Genomic DNA, 25,541 nt, shown 5'->3' with positions numbered 1-25,541 from the left:
AATAATAATAATAATAATAATAATAATAATAATAGTAATAAAAAAACGCAAATATTTGGGAGCTAACCTCTTCAGTTTAGTTCAGGAAATTTAATTAAAAGAAAGATATGGTGTGGAAATAAAATTATTGGCAAAAAATAAGTTTGTTTTAGTTTGTGTATTAATAAACTACTGTATTTTATTTTTAAGTATAACAACAAAATCGCAAACATTTGGGAGTTAACCTCTTCAATTTAGTCATTACAGTTATATTTTGTTTGCTTGTGTAAATGTGTGATGTTTTAAACCAACTCATTTCATATATATTTATATATTGAAGAGTTTAACTTCCAAATAATCGGATGTTTTTATGACGATTTTTTAAAAAAAATATATGGAATTTTATTAAAAGAAATATGTTGAGAAAATAAAATAGGTGTTTAAAATAATTTTGTTTTATTTCGTTCAATAAACTTCCATATTTTTTACCTGTAAATGTCGTAAAATCGCATGGAAAAGATAAAATAAGTTACAAATAAACTTCTGTATATTTTTAATTTGTTTTATTTTTGTTTTTTTGTTTTTTTTCTGGAGAAATCTTAATGTAAAAGACGCTAATATTTGGGAGCTAAAGACTTCAATATGTAAAAATGTATGTAATGCATCGGTTTGACACATCACCAATGTACATGTAGTGTGCTTAATGGTCGATCATAAGGGCTGGTCAATTTATTTGTTGTATTGATGAAGACGTCTTAATATGTCTCTTAGTGATCTTATATTTTAATGTTAGTAAGCGTTCGTTTATGAAATGAAGCATTGGATTCCTGAATATGAGAATTTTTGGAGTTCAGCCAATCAGAATGGATGGACCTTGGCGAGGGAGTCATTATTATTTTTGAATCGGAAATCAGAAAGATTATGTTAGGTCTATATATGTAATAGCCAGTTACATTCAGTGTAATCACAGAATCTATGGAACGTGTAGAATTCGTTCCGGTGACAACTGGTAGCAGTGGTAGGACTAAATATTTAGAGAGAAAATCTGGACTCCTTCTTCTAATCATGTTGCGATTGTGATGGTGTTCCTTGCTGGATAACATGTAGCATTTTATTATCATGACTGAATGTGTCTAAAATGGTCTGCTACATACGAGAGGCGTGCAATAAGTAATGCCCCTGACCCACTTCCAGTTGTCTGATCTAGCTGAAATTTTGCATGTCTACGGGTTATGTGGCAAATTACAGCTCTGAACTAATTGTGGTTTCTGTTTTACAGGTGTTTGAACTGAGTCAGGTGTAAAATGGAGCCTGTTGAATGTTGAGCAGTGATCCGGTTTTTGTATTTAAAAGGACGCACACCACGGGAAACTTTTGATGAAATGAAAGAAACTTATGGCGATAATGCCCCATCATGTGACCTTATAAAACGCTGGCATCATGATTTCAAACATGGCTGGAAGTCTGTGGAAACAGCTCCCAGACCTGGTCGCCCCACTTCTGCCATTGATGAGGCATCTGTCTGTCAAGTTGAGGCTGTCATTTTGGAAGATCGGCGCATTACTATTCGCCAAATAGCCCAACTTGTCGATATTAGTACAAGGTCTGTGGAAACTATCATTCATGACCATTTACATATGCATAAGGTGTCTGCCAGATGGATTCCCAGGTTGCTCACACCATTCCAGAAGCGAAAACGCATCGAGTGCTCGAGGATGAATTTGAAGATGTGCCAAGAAGACGAGTCAAAGTTTTTCAAAAGACTGTTTACCCAGGATGAAACCTGGGTCCATCACTATGATCCAGAGACTAAAGCTCAGTCAATGCAGTGGAAGTACTTGGACTCACCATGTCCAAAGAAGGCAAGGGTGCAGCCCTCTGCTGTCAAGTCTCACAGTCTTCTGGGACCAGGATGGAGTAGTGATGACAGATTTCCTGGCAAAGGGTACCACAATTACAGGAGCCTATTATGTTTCACTTTTGAGGAAATTAAGGGAAACTATCAAAATCAAGAGGCGGGGCAAGATCAGCAAAGGTACCCTCCTCCTGCAGGACAATGCTCCGGTCCACAACTCGCATGTCACCAAATCAGAAGCACGGGCATGTGGTTATGAAATCCTTCCCCATCCTCCCTACTCTCCTGACCTTGCACCCTCTGACTTTCACCTCTTCCCAGCCATGAAGTTGTTTTTGAAAGGAAAGCGTTTCCCAGATGATGCAGCCTTGATTTCTGAAGTCACGTTGTGGTTGGAGGACCAACCTGGGGTGTTCTACAAAAACGGTCTCCAGAGCTGCATCAAACGATGGGAGAAATGCATAACTCTGGATGGTTCCTATGTAGAGAAAGACTAATAACTGTGCCAAGTTTCGTTGCTCTACTGCTATGGGGAGTGGGTCAGGCGCATTACTTATTGCACACCCCTCGTAACATAGCGGCTATTAATCTAGATGTATTGAATTTGTAATGTGGCATCTGTTGTTGCAAACCTATGATACTTTAGTCCAGAGGGGAATTTATGCAGTTATTTTATTATATATGGAGATAAGTAAGGTTTTAGTTTATTTTTGTTTACATTGAAGAACAGTAATAAAAAAAAAACAATAATTCTTATAAGCGGTGATACCCATCAGAAATTTTTAAAAAAAGAAGAAAAAAAACCCCAACCCCAATAGCACAATTTTCTTAAAATCATACAACCAAAGAAAGCAAACCAAAGAAAGCAAACAAAAGAAAGAATAAAAGAATTTAGTTTCTGTCCATGTTGATTGTCCCTCCTCTTGCTTTGTTCAATTTTACTTTTGTATCTGTTGTTCATTTTGTTTCAATGTTTTTTTTTTGTTTTTGTAAACTTATGCAAAGTCAATTCATGTCGAAGCCTGTAAGATTAGAATCACCATCTTTGTGTCCTTTTACTCTTATTAAACATGTTTTCCTTGTTGTTTGTAGAGAACCATGTCATCAGAGATTAACCTCATGTCTCGGTTGTCCTGACAAGAAATCCTTGGCTTTTATATATTATTTTAGAATCTCTCTTCGTTTTGTTGTTTCCAATGTAATTGTAAAACGACTTGATTAATTGCTTGGCTTGTGAAAAAAGATTCTTTTGGGAAACAAAATTATTTTGTTTTCGAGGTTGATAAAAAAAAGTTTGTGCACTCTTTTAAAATTTTCATAATAGAAACAAGGCAGCATTCGCTGTTCATGTTTCTGTTCCACGGCGATAACTACCATATCAAAGTTTAATCCAGCCTTGGACAAACATTCAGATTCAAACATTCAGATTATATGTAAATGAAAATATATTCTGTCTCTTTACTTGGCTTGCTGGACTTTTTCCAAATAAACTTGATTTGGTTTGATTTATTGTGCAAGAATTTAGTAAAACAAACAACTATTCTTCAAAATAAAGACCACCATTTTATGTTGGTGTGGTATTCACTCTGATTAGGTTGAGAAAGTTTCCTATTTCAGAAGAAAATTTTACAGAATATTAAAGTCACAAGCAGCCTCAGTTACATATATATCCCAATCATGAGAGATGATTTCAACGTTATTTTTTAAATTTATTTTTTATTTTTTTAGATTTTTGCAGAAAAGGAACGTCATCATCCAGTATCAAATGCCTGGTATTTCCCAATGGTCACCCATCTAGTACTGACCAACATGATTATATTATATATATATATATATATATATATATATATATATATATATATATATATATATATATATATATTCAATTGAGCTTTTTTAATTCGGTTGGGATTACATTTTCTATATATAAATACTGTTATTTATATTAGTTTGAAGTTTACCATTGCGTATATATATATATATTTTTTTTTTTACATAGGCATCACCACATTATCAAGGCCAAGAGGCCACTCAAGGATAAGGGTTAAAGAGTGTACAGTAGAAATTGGACAATATAGTAATCATTAGTAATGAAAATTTGGTACATTTGATAACTTATATGGAATGGCTCATCAAGAACTTATTTACGTTAGACTTGAAGACAACCATATTGTAGTCAGCCGGAAAGCAGGAAAACGGAAGACAATTCCACATGCGTGCAGTTCTAAGAAAGAAGCTTTGTTCATGGAATCTACGTTTAGGTTTAGGCACAGATAAAGAGTGGGGGGAATTATTGATAGTGTTTACAGCTAGACGAGTGTTTCTTGTGAAAGTTTGGCGAGGGGGGACCATAGATTGAAGCTCAGTCGAACACTTTCCATGAAAATAACGATACATCAGAGACAAACTCGCAACATCTCTTCTGTGGGATAGAGGTTGCAAGGAAGAGAAAAGGACATTTCCTACGAGGCTACGAAGTCTATTTTGAACTCTATCAAGGTATATTAGGTAAACACTACATCGCTTTGTTTTCATTGATATATATATATATATATATATATATATATATATATATATATATATATATATATATATATGCTTATGTATTTATTCATTTATCAGAATAATCACAATTAGATGGAACAACATCTGGACTATAGAGCATATATGGTAGAACTACCACACCATCCATTCTTCAGTCTTCTTGTTGGGTTTTGCATGAAAAGTCGTGGATTCGTATTTTTTGATGGAATTGAAGAAGAATGTCAAAACCTTTTTGATTCCAAATCAAATGATTGGTACTGAAAACTTGACAAAAGGTCATCAATAATGATATTTTTTGTTCTGAAGACTAGTTGTCGTATTTAAATAAATTCTTTCATAAGAAAACATTATTTTCACATGGTGCACAAACTCTTTCACAGTCTAGTAAATTTATTCAGTTTTATTTTACTTTAAAGTATATGCAAAGATTAACTTTTAAAATTAAAGTGGAATCTCATGGATTAAATTCGATTCTATTGAACGATTGGCTAAAAAGGAATATTATCAGATTTATGTAAAAGTTTTTGCTACTTTGAAGAAGTTTGAAACCATGGTAATTGTTGTGGTGTTAGTTGTTGAATAATTAAATAAATATGTATTAACAAAAATACATAAAAGAGGTAATTGAGCAATATCTTTGCTCACTGTTGGACTAGTGGTGACGACTATACTTTCCGTGTGTCTGGCTCTAACTCCTTCGGTAAAATGGGTCTCATTGGACAGAAGTGACGTCATGGAATAGTTCATTATTCCAAGTAGTAGGGGTGCGTCCCCAACAGTAATTTATTTTATACATATTATTATTACTCAAACATATCACCATGATTAATTTATAACGTTGTTTTCTTTCAGATTATTACAGCACCATTCATATTTTCTGCAAAATGTTGACCCGAAAATGACCTTCCTTAATCAACAGAAAGGGAGTCATCTTCCATCATGAAAATATTCGTCCTCACACAGCACTATTGACCAAAGATCTCCTAGGAGAATTTTGTTAGGAAATCTTGTTACAGCCTGCATATTCTCTTGACGAAGCTTTTCCAGACTTTTCATTTATTTCAAGGATTACAAAACCATTTAGATGGCCTTAGGTTAACATCATGAGAGGATATTAAACAGGAGTTAGATTCATATTTCATATTTCATATCAGATCCTAAACAATTTTATAAGTGAAACATTTATAAGCTCATGACAGATGAAATCAATTTATTGAAAGCAAAGGTCGTTATTGTTATAAAGATTTTCAACAACAGTTTTTTATTTTCAAGATGAAACTTCAAAATTGGCAAAACTTTTGCACTAACTTGATATTACTTAGTTTTTTATATTCCTAAATGTTTTAAATGAAGATTGAATTGTCTACATGAAACGCAATGAATAAATGTGCTAAGTAATAATCAGTTCTAAGTGACAGTTTTCTGGATGTTGAAGGTTTAATCCTCAATAAAGGTAATATTTAAGCTATAATTAAGAATTACTTCAGACGTCTACCCGGTCATTCATGGCTGATGGAACAAGAGCAGTCTATCCTGTGGATTAAATAAAAGGTTCCAGTAAAAATTCTGCACGGATTTCCAAATTCAACAAGACTGTACCCGAATAAAGTCGAAGATTAGATCATTTCAAAATATTGTGAAATTATAATCACGAATCTATACATCAATATCGTATATCTGTATAAGCAAAAGCTTATTCTAATCAAATCTACAGTTTAATGTTGAATTAATTAACAGAGCATCATGGTACTTATAACCGTTCAAGGGCAATTATTTTGGACCAATCAAATTATCCCATCGTCATCTTGTTAACAAAAAACAGTTGGAGTCCCGTTAATATTTTGTAGGTAGATAGCTCAATTGATAGCAATGTCTAGCTGTAAGGATGGTTGCTGTAACGATCTAGAAACAGGTTTCTCTATCTTTCTTTTCCTTTGTTGTTAACCACTATTGTCATACTTTTCCTCATAGCTATCATGAGTGAAGCAATAAACAAATTACTAACAACTCCATTATTTGCTCTGGGCGGTATATTATTTTCTTGTTGCTTTAATTATTATTTTTTTTCTTGTTTTTTATTTTTTTTATTTTTACAATAAGTTCATTTTAAAAAATAAATTCATACCAAAACACACTAACAATTACATAGAATATTAAGAAAATAGCATCAGTTTATAACAGCAACTTAAGACACTGTATACACTATTTAGAAGAGTAACATAATGATAATCACATCTCCAGCAGAAATAAATATACTGAACAAAAAATCAGAACTTATATCTAAATGCAGACATAAAAATAAATTCTTACTAAACTACCTAAAAATTAACGATGGAAAAAACTAAAATAAACAAATGAATGAACTAACCTTGACCCGGTCATCCCCCACATGGGTGGTAAATGAAGTTTAAAAAGACCTCTATTTGCTTCTAGGTCAAACACACAAAAGACAGGATCTGTCTGGCTTCTTGACAACATCGACTTTCTGTCATGATGCAACTTCCTGTACATGCAGCTCTCATCTTAATCTTTAGCTTTTAATGAAATTTTTAATCTTTCTACTTCATCTAAATTCATGTGGAAAACACATCCATGTTGATTATTGCTACACATATATAAAGATGATGATAGAACCATTATTTGCTGAGTCTCTCTCTTATTTAAGCAATGTAGGCTGCAGCTGATTCTGTTCAATGTCTTTTATGCTTTAGCTTCTTCTCCTCCAGACTAACAAGGAGGGATAGCTGACAATTGGTGCGTTTTTTGTTGTTGTTGGAATTGTTACATAAAAAGACATCAACTCTGCCATTATTTTTTTAATCTTTATTCAGAAGGGAGGGGTGGCATATGTTTTTACTTTTATGAAAGTTGTCCTTTTATATTTTTCTCTTGGAATCAAAGATATGAAAAGAAAGGTTATACAGAATCATTATCATCAGCAATCATTATGATGCATAGAATCACCACCACCACCACCACCACCACCACCACCACCACCACCACCACCACCACAGGACTAATGAACATGCCATTTAATTTCACAAAACTTTAGAAAATAAAAGAAAATGATCATAACTTATGCATAATAAATCTCTATATTAATAAAATTATGTGGCCACTTCTTGCATGTCTGTCAAAAATATAAGTAAAAATTCCCAGACAACGCCAAGTAGATACTGTTAGTTTCTATATAAATGACTGTAAACTTCTAGCTGAAAGTTCAGACATATATACCAATTGTGCGTGGTAGGGACCAGAGTTATCCCCCTTTGGGGAGAAATTGTTTTCTAGGATAGAGTCATGTTCTTGGTAAAAAAAAGCTTAGACTCCCTTTGTATAAAAGGTAGACTTAACAAACATGTCACAAACACAAGATCTTGTGGGAACACTTGTACCAACGCATGGTTGGTACAGATTTTTCCTCATTAACTAGCTAGATGCACTACAGATAACGTCATCTGGGCACTTCCCCTAAAAGAAAAGAAGCCATTAGAAAATCTAAGTCTTTACTATCTTTTTACAGAAATGACCTGTGCATTGTTATTTGTATGGGAACAATGTATTTCTGAATGCAATGTTAATCCTTACTGGGAATGTTAACAACACTAAAAAAACTCAGAGAATTAATTTAAATTCTTTACTTATCCATTGTTAATCTTGATACACTAGACTATCAAATATTTAAAATTAATGTAAGATATTTTGGGGTTATAATGGAAAACCAAAACATATTTAAAAAAAAAAACGCAGTACCTATTTTGGTAAAATCATATACTTGTTTGGTTGTACTTATGTTGTATAGCAGGTCCAATTTCTTTGGAGAACTTGAAGACTTGTTCTGTTAATGCTGAATGGGATATATTTTTGGTAGAGATTCTTCATTGGAAAACATCTATGATGGGATTGTCATTATCATCAATGATAAAACATGAAAAAGTGCAAAATATATGTATTAATATATAATTCAATTTCAGTATAATACTTCCAGAGAGAGAGAGAGAGAGAGAGTGAGACACACACACACACACACACACACACACACACACACACACACACACTCAATTACTCCCTTTTAAAACCTACATAATTGTAAGTCTCGTTGTTTGCTCCTTATGATATTGTCACCTGAATTGAATGTCTTCTTAAAACTACAGGGTGACCCCACAAAAATACCTTTCTGCAATCGAACCATATTTGCTACAAATAACTTTCAGTTTATACTTCTCTAGAACTGCCCACCTGTGGAACACTGTTCTGCTGACCTACTTTCCAACTGACTACAATATGGTTGTTTTCAAGCTCAATGTAAGCAAGTTCTTGTTGAGCCGCTCCCCCCTCCCTAAATAATCAATTTGTTCCCCATTTCCACCACTAACTATTAATACGCTATTGTCTCAGTGACTACCGTACACTCATTAACCCTTATCTTTCAGTGGCTTTCAGGTCTTGATAAGCTGTGACTCCTACGTAAAAAAAAAAAAAAAAAAGAAAATTGACTTGTCCACCAAATTTCAGTCATGAACATCCAACAGTCTTTATTCTATCACTATTCAAAGATAATCATACCTGGATATGGCATGTAAAACTGTCACTAACTTTGACACAATCCTTTCTTGGCATTATCCTGATTTAAGATGTGATGAATTTCTTCAGTTCAGTTCAGAAATATTTTTCTTTGTGATAATTAACACCTGAAGCGTGTGAAACTCATTCAGAATCACACCTCCTCCTGATGAGAGGATGATCAAAGTGTCCTCAAATATTATTAAATGGCTATAAAACACCAACTGTTGGATATTTATGAATGAAACATGATGTACAAGATATTGTTAAACTGTAGAAACAAATTTTATGAATGATTTCATGGATAGCACTTTTTTTCATTCACCCTGTACTATTAAAACTCTCTCATAATTCCGATGTAGCTACCTGCTTCCTCACTTCCAGTCTTTTGTGCAAGTCACATAAAGACTAGAAAAACACACACAGGCACACAAGTTGTGGTTGTACAAGTTTATCAAAATAAAAATATATATTTTTTAGGATTATTCCTATTTGAAATAAATGAATTAATTAATTAAATTAATTAATTAATTAGTTAAACTAACCTACCTTTAGTCCAATCGAACACGCCTTGACTTTATGAGTTGCGATATCAATAATGGCCGCCTGCTGTACATGTTTTGTAATAATCAATGTGTCTTGCAACATAAGATTTAAATAATTCATGGCGATTACATCCTGAAAAAAAATGGAAATATATTCAATTTTGTTAACTCAGACTTGCTTGATAAAAATAAATTATTTGTGTAAACTCATGGCTTTTGAACATGACCAAATATAAGGGTCTAACATTTGAGGTTTTATACTGAAGGCAACATTTCCTGTCAGTTACATTTTTTTAACTACTAACACTTCACTCTTATTGCTCAGAGAAAATTTCATTCTGCAAAGGGAATTCTAACCCATTAAATTAATTTCCTCCATCGAACAGCCCATATGGATCAGCAAGCTTCTTCAAAATCCTTGCATACCATCTTTCTAGACTGTGAAAGGTTACTGGAAACCTTTAAAGCATAGCTCAACACTTAGCAATGAACTGGTATTCATTCCTTGATCTACAATGACTCTTGACCAAAGGACTGAGGATGAGGCCAAGAAATGCATTCTCAGCTGCAAGATCCAAAGCAGACTCATCTGTTAGATAAGCCAGGATGTTGATGACTTGCCAAGTCAGCCATTTTCAAGCCTCTCTCACATGGACGTATAACAGAAATGAAAAAGAAACCTCAAGCAATTTTTTACAGTTATTATTTATAATGCTACATATAGTAATACAGTAGCTACTGCTACTAAGCAACATTTACCACAACAGATCAAAGTAATGAAAAATTTCTTTAGAAATGAAAAGTTTAGAATCAGAGTGAGAATATTGCATCAGATTCCAAATTGCTAGTGACACCTAGTGAATTAGCTGATCAAATCTTTCTCTTTTTTCTTTAGCTGATCAAATCTTTCTCCTTTTTTCGTAGAGAAAGAGAGGGAGCGAGAGTTTTATTATATTTTGAAGCCATCCTTACCAAGTATTACTCCTATGGATACCGAGCAATGCTGGGTAGAAGCAAAGTTAGCAAATTATAAAAATACTAGAAGACTATCCATCAACATATATAGGAATGGGTTTGGGATGTGATATACATATATTGTATATTAAAAAAGAAAAAAGAAATCTCATCCAAAACTTGTTCAACTCCAAATGATTTTGCGCCGTCTTTATTTATAACCATTGTCATAATGGACGTACATCAAAACAAACCAACAATGAAAAAGGTGAGAGAAAATGCTATGTGCAATCAAACCAACAAAATTCAAGCTGCCGTCCAGATAATTTGCTGGGATCAAAGAGTTAATCCCATAGCGTTATGCTATAAATGCATTCAAAACAGACTCCCCTTAATGAGCTTGAGGAAAAGAAAAAAGTCTCACAAAAAAAAAAGAAAAATAAGTTGAGGGGAACGGCCATTCTAGAATGGCGACTTTGTTCTTAGCTATGAACTACCTGATGCTCATGACATTGTAAGCAGGTGCATTGTCATGGTGAAGAAAAGAAAGTGAAAAAATTGCAAAAGTTATATGCTCTTCAGATTACCGTCTGAACTCTTGGTTACGTTTTTTCTACTTAGCAGCAAAAAAAGTGCTATTTTTAGGAATTGGTTAAATTAGGCATGGAATAGATGAATTTACAAAATCTTATGCGGAATGCAGCGAAACTATTTTCAATGTAAAAAGAGGTCATTAAACTTGCCAAAAATTGAGTTTGCGAGACCCCACTATAAATTACATAGTTCGAATTAGTGGACTGACAGACTTTGATAAAACTTAATGTTTCACTCATGCAACCTTTCCAAATGCATTAAAAATGCACAAAATGAATTTGAATTGACTTGAGAAACATAAAACAATATTTTTGGTAAATTTCTCATAAATCTTCTCTAAAATAAGATTGAAATGCATTTAGTCAAACATAACTTCCATATGAAGCTCAATCTAACATTAAGTATTGATGAAAAACAAACATAAAACAACTTGAAAGAAGTCTGTTCATTTCTTCCTATCATTTTTAGTGAATCAGTTTATTGATAAACATAATTCTTTTATTTTTAGTCACTCCTAAAGAATAATGTAGTAACTCATACAGTTAGTTAATGCAATGTTTGCAACTAAATAAGATCAGAACAAGCCGCACGTGCGTGATCCCTCTCTGGTGCTGCATGTGAGATGACGCCACAAAAAATAGTGAAGACATGATGAATGTGAGAAGTGTGAAGGGCCAACGTTGCCTTCACATTTTCGCCAAGTTTCTGATAAATTTAATGGATGAGGCAAAAGTTATGGGGTAAAAGTGTCATTTTTTGCAATTGGGGTATTTATAAATCCTAATGAAAATGGACAAATGGTGCAGTTTCACGACTTAAGACATGTATATTTGAATTCAGCAGTGGAAAACCACTATATAGATATACATATCAAATTTTTGAGTAATATGAAGAGCTCCGTAAAGGCATGTTTTTTTAGCACTAAAAGTCCCTGGAGATGCGAACCAGAATTTTGCCAGGGTCACCCATACTGGATTTATATTAAGAACAATGGGATCCACATTTCGGCCAAATTTCAGAAAAATCTAATGGATGGATCAAAAGTTATGGGGCAAAAAGTGTCATTTTTGGCCATTTTGGGGCATTTTTGACCTCTTTTGAACCCCTGTGGACACAACGGGGATTTTCGCAAAAAAAATTTTTTTACTGTGCACATCTATTTAATGAAATACAATTCGTGACAAAATTCCAGGAAAAACTAATGGACGATTATCTGCCAATCATCCAGAATAACGAATGCACGCTACTGAAAACATAGGTTCCTCTCCGATAAATCATGGGATCAAAAAAATGTTTATTAAAAAAAAAACTAAACTCTGATTGATAGATCGACGCAAGAATTAGAACATACAGAAAAGGAAGAACTGATTATTTTTCTGATAAAAAAAAATTAATTTTTATGTGCTAGTGTTCCCGTCGTTTACCGTTTACTTGCCGAGACAACATTTTGAAGAAATGTTTTGCATATCAATTAAAAAAGCAACATCTTGGATGCATTGTGCACTGCTAAATAGTATTGTATTGCTAAATAGTATTGTATTGCTGTAAAAAAAAATTTGACTGATCTCCATTGCTTTTGATGAAACTGTTGATGTCTTTGGTAGATATTCAGCTGCTAAATTCCAGTATTGTTTAAACAATGGGGTTTTCAACCAACTTTCAAAGCCAATACTTCGGAATGTTAGTTTGAGAATCTCCATTGGTGACGTAACGGAATATTCTTTGCTGAAGGAGGTTGCTTTGATATCTCAACTAACAAACAGTTATTCTTCCAAGGTTTATCAATTCTGTTTCCCATGCAACTGAATTTGTTGGAAAAACTCAAAACAACATGATGAAACAATTTCAATTATTAATTGGAGATGTAAAAAACATGCTATCAAGCATCTTTCTATGGCTGAAAATTTTGGACTTCTTCAAACCATATTCTTCAGCAAATTAGTCGATTGGGTCAACAAAGTCATCATTAACTTTATTGTGAGCAATACCATCATTGTTGTCGTCAAAAACATCATCTGCATCATTTTCTTCTGAATTAGGAGTCTTTTGCCAATGGATCATAACCTGTTGCTTCTGATCCCAGAAAGTTTCTCTTTATTTTCTACATGTAGAATTAATTATTTAGATTTTTAGCTTCGATCTGTTCAAAGTCATTGCTTTCCCATTAAGACATGGTCAACCTCATTTTGAACTCGTCTGATGACAGTAGAGATGGTGTTGCATCATTCATTTAACATCACTTGTTGGATCAGGGTTCATACTAGTGTTGGGACGATTAACCGGAATCAGAATTGTGGGTATTGGAATCAGAATAATTTTCCGATGCCAAAAATGATTCCTTTAATTATCTTTATTTGCTTCTGTTTAAAACAAAACTTTCCACTGTTGGTAGTAATAATAAAATATTAAATATTTATTGATTTTAAACGACCAGTTAAATTCATCATATCTTATCGCAATAGAAATTAACCCATCGCATGGCGGTGCTGTTTGCCTCCTTAAAGTCTTGGTTTGAGCAATGAGGACCCAATCGGCAGTTTTCCCTAAGGTGGTGCATCGTTTGTACCTCTCCACATGGACATAAGGATGAGGTGTCTAGGCCCCACTTGTGGAGATTGTCTTTTGTTTTTCCTTCTTTGGCTCTGGCTCTATTTAGAGTCACCCAGTTTTTTCTACCAAGGTTTGAACCCTGGGGGAGTGTTTCTTTTGGGTCTGGTAGGGCTTCATTTTTATTCCTGCTGTTATAGTCTCGTCATCGTTCCATCCTATAGGAAATATACCAGTTGAATTAAAATCTATAGATCACACCCCACAAGTGTTTTTTTACGCTTAAGAAAATTTATGCACATTTAACATAAGTTTTTATGGTAATCGGGAACATTTAAAAATTTTATAGTTAAATATTTAGAGATTTATAAAGAACCGAAATCAGTAATTGTATGGGGATCAAGAATTTAGTGTGGAATCAGTAATTGTATCAGAATTGGAAAAAATATTAGAATCGTTCCATCATTAGTTCATAGCTTGTGAATTTTAGCAGTAGCAGTGTGATATATGCAGTGTTTCTCATCTTCATCGAGATTGCTGTACTATAGTAGTAGATGAGCATTTTGGATGACTGCTACGTTTTTTCAGAGGAGATATTTCTTTTTATGGCCTTGAGAAGAATAACAGTAAGTGTAGTTATTGAGAGTTATTTAATAAATTGGTTGATGTAATTGCAGTGCTTCAATAATTTCAAATTCAAGAGTTAGAATTATAATATTTTTAAGTGTCAAAATAGATTGAAATATGTCAGAATTAGCCATTACTGCTAAGTTATGACAACTGTGTAGGTTTCTGTTAATTTTCCACTGTAGAAAAAATGGAAATCTAACAAAGTGTAGCATCTACCCCGGAACTAAAATTTGACAGAGACTTTTGAATTGTCACTGTTTCCGGAGAGCTCTAAAAAAGAGGACAAAAAAAACCATGGCGCCAAATTCGAGTGCTCTCTCTTCCTCTTTCGCTCGCTGACCCTTGAGGAGTTAACACGCGCTACTGCTGTGTCTGTCACATGTGCGCGACACGCGCTATGCCAGTTCTCATAATGAAACCAAAAAATCATTCTTCTTACCTTTCCACGCCATTTTTCACTCAAACGGCTATCCCAAAGAAAAATATTTAATTTATCTTTTCTTTTCGACTAGACGCCAAAAAAGAGAACATTTACCCAGTCAGTCAAGATTCCTTTCTTTTCTACGGACACAAAAGAAACCACATGAGTGTGATACACAAAAGGGTAAATAAAATTACACTTCTTTTAACAAGCCAAGTCTGACTATTTTCATTAATTTTTCTGAATATTTGTTTTTTACTAATGTTTATGAAAATTATTTTAAAGGAGCTGTTCGTCGTTTTGCCCGGCGAGCAGCTCACTTCAAAAGTATAAAAACTCACACTGAGTAGACAAGAAAGAAGGTTAACAGAAATATACTAATAATGTCAGAATGATTCAAAATGGCTACAAAATTGGTTCAAATTAGACTATATGATCAATTAAGACTGCCTCAATATACTTAATTGTCACTGATTAAGGTCATTTATAACACTGATGTCTATTGAGATTGAATAAGACTATCAATTCCATCTAATGATAGATATTTCGAGTTTCCACAACTAAAAGAAAGAAAAGCTATTGATTTGGCATTCAAACAAGCTTTTTTTTATATATATACTTTTTAATTTTTTATACATTGGAAAATCAAAAGGTCAGATTGGTTTAAAACATTTTAGTGAGTCTGATGAATGAAATGGGGTTAAATTGCCCTTTTCTACTCCATAGACTGAGAAATAGACTTATTTTCGCCAAATTTTAGATGAAAATTAAAAATCCAGAAACAAATGATAAACTGCATACACTTCAAAGCCCAACAGTATTTGTGGTAGGTCTTATAGACCTTTGTGTGCATATTTGACTTGTACTGTCTCATTTGGGTCTTTTCTGGTCTTGTTATACCTCTTACCTAGAAAAAAAACGTTGTAGAAGTTGTACTTTAAAGTAAAATTATCACAAAAAATATGGGCATTCTTTGGTATTTTTTTATCCAAACTATTTATATTTATATATATATATATATATATATATATATATATATATATATATATATATATATATATTTATTCATGTTTTCAATTTACTTGTTTAACTGAAATGTTCTAGTGTCGAGATCACTAGTTCAAATCCTAAGAAGAGAGAGTGGCATTATCACAGAACTGCTTTCCTGCAGACTACAAAATGGTCGCCTTCAAGTTCAATGTCAACAAATACTTGCTATTTACCCTTCCCACAAGTAATCTAATTTTGTCCATTCCATTTATCATTTTCAATCACTCATTATTCATCATCACATTGCTAAATAGATGACAATTCTTGGATTAGTCGATATAGAACAGTAGAAGTAGCAAGGTCAGTTGGTTGGCGAAGGCCAAGCAAAACATGGGAGGAAGTGATAAGGATAAATTTGAGAGAAAGAAAGATACATAAAGACTTAATCAGAGATAAGTTATCAATAGATTTTTTTTTTTTTTTTTTTTACAAAGGCATCACCACATTATCAAGGCCCAGAGGCCACTCAAGGATAAGGGTTAAAGAGTGTACAGTAGAAATTGGTCAATATAGTAATCATTAGTAATGAAAATTTGGTAAATTTAATAACTTATATGGAACGGCTCATCAAGAACTTATTTACTTTAAACTTGAACACAACCATATTATATTCAGCCGGAAAGCAGGAAAACGGAAGACAATTCCACAGGCGTGCAGTTCTAAGAAAGAAGCTTTGTTCATGGAATCTACGTTTAGGTTTAGGCACAGATAAAGAGTGGGGGAAATTATTGATAGTGTTTACAGCTAGACGAGTGTTTCTTGTGAAAGTTTGGCGAGGGGGGACCATAGATTGAAGCTCAGTTGAACACTTTCCATGAAAATAACGATACATCAGAGACAAACTCGCAACATCTCTTCTGTGAGATAGAGGTTGCAAGGAGGAGAAAAGGACATCTCCTACGAGGCTACGAAGTCTATTTTGAACTCTATCAAGGCAGGACAAGTCCTTTCTAGCAGCTCCTGCCCAGATGTGGCAACAGTATTCCATCCTTGGACGTACCTGGCTCTTATATAGGTAGAGAATAGCATCAGCAGTGAGATATCTACTGGATCGATAGAAAGATCCCACCATTTTTCCAACGGCCTTGGCAACAGATTTGATATACGTGTTCCATTTAAGATCAGGAGTAATGGTCAAGCCCAGAAGCTTGTCAAAACTTGAGGCCTCCTGAAGACGAGAGCCATTCATTTCAATTGATGACAAATGTGAATTAGAATGTTGATGATGCAAAGAGAGAAGCTTGGTTTTAGATGCATTAGAAGTAACCAGCCACTCCTTTCCCCATTGTACTACGTGCTCAAGATCAGAGGAGAGAGAATTGGAGAGAACTTGGTCGTTTACTGTCTTAGATGTGGTACCATAAATGGTAGTGTCGTCAGCATAAATGTATACAAATGATGTAAGGATATGATTTGGAAGATCATTAATGTAGATCAGGAAAAGAGTTGGGCCCAGGATGGATCCCTGAGGGACACCGGCATTAATACTGTGAGCTTCTGATTTTTGCCCCTCAACTACTACTCTTATGAACCTATCAGAAAGAAATGATTTAATAATTGAGAAGACTTTTCCAGCTATACCATAGCTAGCGATCTTATGAAGTAAACCTTTATGCCATACCCTATCAAAGGCTTTAGATATGTCAAGAGCAATTGCCCTAGAAAGATTGCCACCATCGAGAGATTTGCTAATCCTATGCGATATAACTGTAAGGACATCTGCTGTAGATCTAGCAGAACGGAAACCATATTGAGTGTCACTAAGAAGGTTATTTTTGTTGAGATGTTTAATTACTTCTGTATTTAACACAGATTCTAGCAACTTACTCATGACGCACAGGAGACTTATTGGCCTGTACTGAGAGGGGGATGAGCGATCACCTGAATTCTTAAATACAGGGCATACTGATGAGATTTTCCAGGGAGATGGGAAACTATTCTCCTTAAGACAACGTTTAAACAGTTTTGTAAGTATGGGCGCTAATTCAGGTTGAAGTTTTTTGAGTACTATAATTGGAATACCATCAGGGCCAGTTGCTTTACTCGAATCAAAGTTTTTGATTAGCTTCGCAACATCACGTACAGATATACGTATATCACATAGCGTGTTTTCTGATACAGGAGGAAATATTGGGGGTTGGCGGTCTTGGTCGCAAAGGGTAGAATTAGCTGCAAAGTTCTTGACAAAGAGTTTGGCTTTGTCTGATGCTGACGAGATTACCTCAGGTTCATTGATAATAGTTGGGATGGAGCACACGCTTCTGTTCAGGATTCTGTTTGCTATTTGCCAAAACTGGTGGGAACCAAGCCGCTGCTCAGCTACTTTGGACTTAACAGATTGAGCATACAACTCTCTTGCGTTCCTTATTACTTTCTTACAATGGTTGCTGGCAGTCCTGAAAACGGCTTTAGTTTCCATACATCTATTACGTTTGAAGCAGTGGAAAAAGTGATTTCTGTGCGCAATGGCAGCAGCACATTCTGGAGAGAACCATGGCTGGCTGTTAGGTTTTTGCTGAAACTTTTTAGAGGGTATAAAATGGTCAATACCTACAATTAACCATTCAGTTAGGTCTAATACTATAGAGGACACATCCTTTTTAAACATGGAATGCAGAGGTAGATCAGATATAAATGTACGGAAGCTATCCCAGTCAGCCTTAGTGTATCGATATACTGTACGATGAAGAGGTACGTCTGGGGACTTATTACATTTCATTTTTATCTTAATTGATACAACAGAGTGGTCGGAAGATCCAAGAGGCGACAGAACAGAAACTGAACATAGTTCAGGGCAAGTTGTGAGAAAAAGGTCTAGTAGGCTCGCATACTGGCCGTCATTATCGGGCACACGGGTAGGTTCCTGAACAATCTGAGTGAGGTCATAGGCAATGGAGAAATCATGACAGAACCTCTCCTCATCATCGGTCTTGTTTGAGTGGGTCAACCATTCGACGTTGTGAACATTGAAGTCTCCACATACGTGAATGTTAGCTGAAGGATAAGTAGAAAGGACTTGGTCAATTTTCTCAGATATGCTTTGAAAGATAGTAACTCCGCTGTTGTGGGGGCGATAGAGAGTAAATATAAATGCAATAGTGTGAGCTAAAGCAACCCGGAAGCACATATAGGGTAAGTTAGGATCTTCCCTGGAGATGTCCCTCCCACATGGAAAGCTATCTTTAATATAGGCACATATTCCATGCCCATGGCGATCTTGGGGGTCAGATTTAGAAGTTAAGTTAGAGTATCCTGAAATTGCAAACTCATCTAGGGAAATAGCCTGTCCAATGCCAGTTTCACTTAAAATAAAAGGTCTGGTTTAGTCTCCTGTAATTGGGTTTCAACCTCTGGAAGGTTAGAATGAAGACCCCTGATGTTGGAGAAGGAGACATGGTAGTAGGGGTCTACGTTGGAAGTTGGAGAACCGGGTTTAATTGTGTATTTTTTCTTGAAACTTGTCATGATGAAATTTTGGAATTTGTGGACTAGGTCGACAGATTTACTTAGAGCAGGACAGAGAGGGGAAACTAAGAGAGAAAAAGAAATGAAGAATTTTTTTTTTTTTTTTTTTTTTTGTAGCACATGATAAGGTAAAGCCGTAACAATTACCCACTAGTATGGCATCGAGAGGCCCCACCAGAAGCTACTGCATGGTCCAGATTCCATTCACCAAATGGCAATACAGCAGCCCCAGTACTTTGCACCTGCTGATAGGACAGCCTCCTTAGTGGTTAATCCAAGGTTCGGGTCCCTGACTATCAGGCGGATAATGTCAGCCCAGACAAAACGTTTACCTCCAGCACCCTTATTAGTGACATGGCTACAAGGATAGACATAGAAACAGAAAATTTCCACCAATTCTGCCAACTGTTCGCGCAAAAATACTGCCAACCTAGAAAACAGCTTTTTCTTCTCCCTTTGTCAGAAAAATCACTCATTTAAAAAATGAGGACTGAGAGACAAATAAGAAGAAGCGAGAGTAACAGGAGCTGCCGATAACGCATCCACAATGTGTTTTCTACTCTCCATTAAAAAAAAAAAAAAAAAACTATTAAGAATTGTACTTAATAAAAGTCCAACGGACGTGTTTAAGGGAAAGTATGGTGATAGATTCCCCTCTCACGAACTAAAAATGAGTACAATTAGGTAATCTATTTTTGCAATCAACTCGGTAGATGAATAAACATTTATGGACGAGAAAAAAAAAGCTAGCATTTAATACAACAGAAATACATAAATTAAATACTGAAATAAAATGTAGTTATTAATATTTGAATCTAAAAATAAAAAGTGCGAATTAGTAGAGAAAATCACTTATCACAACAACGCTTCCGTCTCCAAATTGCAAACTAGTGAAGAATTTAACTTTTAATAGCGTTCAGAAGATTTTTTTTTTTTTAAATTAACCGTTAAGAGAAAGCGTGATTTTATTCTGAACTTTAACTAATCACGTTTTAAGCAACTTATGATATAAAAGAAAATCAGATGGGGGGGGGGGTTCTTCCGAAGTTAGTTGGTGACGTTATAAGTAATTGCGAGATAAGATGGGAGCCAGAAATTGGGGTGGGGGACTGAAAATGATAATATAATGGATTGATTATACAATATTTAAGATCAACTTGGTAGATAAACATTTATGGAGGAGAAAAAAAAAAAAAAAAAAAGCTAGCATTTAATACAACAGAAATACATAAATTAAATACTGAAATAAAATGTAGTTATTAATATTTGAATCTAAAAATAAAAAGTGCGAATTAGTAGATAATAGTTTTGAATTCAATTTCTAAAAACTCTCCAACACATGTCAGCATATAAAACGGATTTAAACTAATAATGATGATGATGATGATGATGATGATGATCTACCTATCTCATTCTCTATACTCGAGTAGTTTTTGGCCTTGGTAACTGGGGACTAATTAGTACAAAATAATGGTACATTTATTAAAGTATTTTGTTAGTATCAGTATATAATATGGTCTATGTAATCTATATATTTATAAACGTCAGAATGTGTGTGTGTGTGAGGACACTTCTCAACCTATATACTCAAAAACTTTTCATGTACAAACTTGAAATTTGGTATATAGGGTATTCAAACATATAGAAAACTTTAATTGGCTTTCATCTGGAAAAAAAAGGGCTGCTAAAGGGTAAAAAATTGAAAAATTGGTACTTGAGTGCCATCAGATTTTTATCGATTTGTCAACTTTTTCATGACTGTGCATGCGTGAATCGTTCACATGAGAGCTTCCTTATGTTAAGAATAAGCAGGCTTGAAAACACTTTTAAATATGGTGGCAAGCTGGCCTAATGGTTATTGTACTTGATTCACTGTCTTTAGGTTTTGGTTTGGATCTCAGCTAGGGTATTTTTTTTATTTACTTACAAGAAGTGAACTGTTTAGAAAAAAACATAATACTCGCATGCACATGTCCCAGTTTCTTTCCATTTTTTTTTTTTTTTTTTACTATATTAGGTATAATATAAGAATCAGTAAAGGATTGGTTCTAATAATAATAAATGCGAGATCTGCATACATTAAATAGCATGTTTATTGCGTATTTTACGACCAGGCCACGGCAAGCAATAATGCTAATAAAGTAATCAAAAATAATGCATACAAGTGATTGAGTGAAAGAATAAATCAGCAAATCAATGGTTTCTTGTTTTCTTTTTATTCTTTTAAATCGTTCGAGTTGAGGTTTCTCGAGTGAAACAGACAGCAAAAAAAGGTGGACTTATAAAGACCATAGCAACAGGTCATACACAAATATTTTTGACAACAAAGCAATTTCACGATTTGACTTGAATACGACCACGGTACGATCAAGGGTTGTGTGAATCTCAAAAGTGTTGCTTCTACAACAAACTTGCATAATTCTGATTAATGTAGTGTTTAATTAATGGAGTGTAAAGCACCAAGCATTATGTGCCGCCAACATAATGATGTGTAGTGCTAAGTATTCACTTTAACTGGAGAATAAACTGGTGTATTCTCAACTACATCTCCCAAAAATCTTTGACCAGGAGACAAATTTTATTACAACAACAGTATGCATGAGTGATCTACTTTCTCCGCATACAATCTCTTATGAAATAGTTTGGGTCATTGCACATAGTATATAATAAATGGACACACCCCATGGTCAGTTGAATTATCTAGACCAGGGTTTCCCAACCTTTTTCAACAAATACTTATCCCCTAGAACATGCAGATACCTACCACCGCCCCCTCCCTACATGCATCCTTACATAATAATATTAGTAGTAGTGGTAGTACATAATTAAAGTGAATAATAATTGAATATTCATAATAGTTTATTCAACAAAATTCTATATTGAATATTCATAATAGTTTATTCAACAAAATTCTATATTGACTATTCATAATAGTTTATTCAACAAAATTCTATATTGACTATTCATAATAGTTTATTCAACAAAATTCTATATTGAATATTCATAATAGTTTATTCAACAAAATTCTATATTGACTATTCATAATAGTTTATTCAACAAAATTCTATATTGAATATTCATAATAGTTTATTCAACAAAATTCTATATTGACTATTCATAATAGTTTATTCAACAAAATTCTATATTGACTATTCATAATAGTTTATTCAACAAAATTCTATATTGACTATTCATAATAGTTTATTCAACAAAATTCTATATTGAATATTCATAATAGTTTATTCAACAAAATTCTATATTGACTATTCATAATAGTTTATTCAACAAAATTCTATATTGAATATTCATAATAGTTTATTCAACAAAATTCTATATTGAATATTCATAAAAGTTTATTCAACAAAACTATATTGAATATTCATAATAGTTTATTCAACAAAACTCTATATTGAATATTTATAATAGTTTATTCAACAAAATTCGATATTGAATATTCATAATAGTTTATTCAACAAAATTCTATATTGAATATTCATAATAGTTTATTCAACAAAACTCTATATTGAATATTCATAATAGTTTATTCAACAAAATTCTATATTGAATATTCATAATAGTTTATTCAACAAAATTCTATATTGACTATTCATAATAGTTTATTCAACAAAATTCTATATTGAATATTCATAATAGTTTATTCAACAAAATTCTATATTGACTATTCATAATAGTTTATTCAACAAAATTCTATATTGAATATTCATAATAGTTTATTCAACAAAATTCTATATTGAATATTCATAATAGTTTATTCAACAAAACTCTATATTGAATATTCATAATAGTTTATTCAACAAAATTCTATATTGACTATTCATAATAGTTTATTCAACAAAATTCTATATTGACTATTCATAATAGTTTATTCAACAAAATTCTATATTGAATATTCATAATAGTTTATTCAACAAAATTCTATATTGACTATTCATAATAGTTTATTCAACAAAATTCTATATTGAATATTCATAATAGTTTATTCAACAAAATTCTATATTGAATATTCATAAAAGTTTATTCAACAAAACTATATTGAATATTCATAATAGTTTATTCAACAAAACTCTATATTGAATATTTATAATAGTTTATTCAACAAAATTCTATATTGAATATTCATAATAGTTTATTCAACAAAATTCTATATTGAATATTCATAATAGTTTATTCAACAAAACTCTATATTGAATATTCATAATAGTTTATTCAACAAAATTCTATATTGAATATTCATAATAGTTTATTCAACAAAACTCTATATTGAATATTCATAATAGTTTATTCAACAAAATTCTATATTGAATATTCATAATAGTTTATTCAACAAAATTCTATATTGAATATTCATAATAGTTTATTCAACAAAACTCTATATTGAATATTCATAATAGTTTATTCAACAAAATTCTATATTGAATATTCATAATAGTTTATTCAACAAAATTCTATATTGAATATTCATAATAGTTTATTCAACAAAACTCTATATTGAATATTCATAATAGTTTATTCAACAAAATTCTATATTGAATATTCATAATAGTTTATTCAACAAAATTCGATATTGAATATTCATAATAGTTTATTCAACAAAATTCTATATTGAATATTCATAATAGTTTATTCAACAAAATTCTATATTGACTATTCATAATAGTTTATGCAACAAAATTCTATATTGAATATTCATAATAGTTTATTCAACAAAATTCTATATTGAATATTCATAAAAGTTTATTCAACAAAACTATATTGAATATTCATAATAGTTTATTCAACAAAACTCTATATTGAATATTTATAATAGTTTATTCAACAAAATTCGATATTGAATATTCATAATAGTTTATTCAACAAAATTCTATATTGAATATTCATAATAGTTTATTCAACAAAACTCTATATTGAATATTCATAATAGTTTATTCAACAAAACTCTATATTGAATATTCATAATAGTTTATTCAACAAAATTCTATATTGAATATTCATAATAGTTTATTCAACAAAATTCTATATTGAATATTCATAATAGTTTATTCAACAAAACTCTATATTGAATATTCATAATAGTTTATTCAACAAAATTCTATATTGAATATTCATAATAGTTTATTCAACAAAATTCTATATTGAATATTCATAATAGTTTATTCAACAAAACTCTATATTGAATATTCATAATAGTTTATTCAACAAAATTCTATATTGAATATTCATAATAGTTTATTCAACAAAATTCTATATTGAATATTCATAATAGTTTATTCAACAAAACTCTATATTGAATATTCATAATAGTTTATTCAACAAAATTCTATATTGAATATTCATAATAGTTTATTCAACAAAATTCTATATTGAATATTCATAATAGTTTATTTAACAAAACTCTATATTGAATATTCATAATAGTTTATTCAACAAAATTCTACACAGTCGATCGAATGGGAGCAGTAACAACTATAAATCAAGTGGGTCGATTAATATATCATAGCATTGCTAATACAATAATCAATAAGATAAAAATCAAAATAACAATCACAGGAATCACTGATCAATGTGCAGATTGTTGTTGATGATCAGCAATAAATTTTGGAATATTTTATTCCATATTTGATAAAAAAAAATCTTAGATCACCATGTTTCACTGCATCTATTCGGTTTCTCTCCCCAGAAATCATTTAATGAATGAAAAAGACTTGTTGAAAATGTAAATTAAAAATGAATCAGATTCAGGAAAAACTTAAGGAGCATTGTCAATATTACAGGATATGATTCCTGAATTAATTTTTCCACTTAAAAATACGTGTGATGCAATCAATTTCCACATGAATTGTGAATCCCAAAGAAAATGGGTTGAAAAACACCTAGTAATGCTACTAAAAGCTTTCCATCTTTCACCGCCCCCCTAAAGGATTTCAGGGACTCCCTGTACAATAAATTTGGCCATCGCCCACCTGAAGTCTCTCTCCCTGGGTGGGTGGTACGGACCGCATTGGGAAACCCTAACCTAGACAGACTGAATCACAGGAACAACTGGTTCTTCAGACGTGATAAAGCATTAGCCACAAACCCCTAAAGAAAAAATCGTCCATCATATGGGAGGACCACAGAAGCCTCATCATAGGACCAGGAAGTACTCACATAGACATGCCGTTGCAGGGTTTAGTATTACTCTGAAAATGACTAACAATTAATGATGATACAATTATTCACCTGTTAAGTTGCTCACAAATTCTAATTTCTTGATCCAGTGAACTTCAATCCCATTAAATTCAATAATAATTTTTAGGTTAAACTGGTTTTCATTTTCACTTTTAAAGTTTGTCAGTGTATAGCAAAATTTATACACAAATCTTTCACCATGTCT

The 25,541-nt window shown here is 32.6% G+C and overlaps 1 protein-coding gene across 4 annotated transcripts in view; it reads right to left on the bottom strand.

The window, feature by feature from the left end:
- The window catches only part of LOC145249608 (profilin-4-like), a 151,873-nt gene that overhangs the window by 52,523 nt on the left and 73,809 nt on the right, over positions 1-25,541 (bottom strand). For all 4 annotated transcript variants that reach the window (XR_013863554.1, XM_080111324.1, XM_080111323.1 and 1 more), the window contains exon 2: positions 9,491-9,619. Coding sequence is in view for 3 of the 4 variants with exons in the window: in XM_080111322.1 (XP_079967448.1) it covers positions 9,491-9,619 (129 nt within the window). In the remaining variant the exon portion in view is untranslated. The remainder of the gene's footprint in view (positions 1-9,490; positions 9,620-25,541) is intronic.

Source organism: Euprymna scolopes, chromosome 28 (genome assembly GCF_053919585.1).
Source record: "Euprymna scolopes isolate OS-2025 chromosome 28, ASM5391958v1, whole genome shotgun sequence".
Lineage (NCBI taxonomy): Eukaryota > Metazoa > Mollusca > Cephalopoda > Sepiida > Sepiolidae > Euprymna > Euprymna scolopes.
Note: the sequence above shows the minus strand (reverse complement) of the source record. Positions and strands in the feature narration are given on the sequence as shown.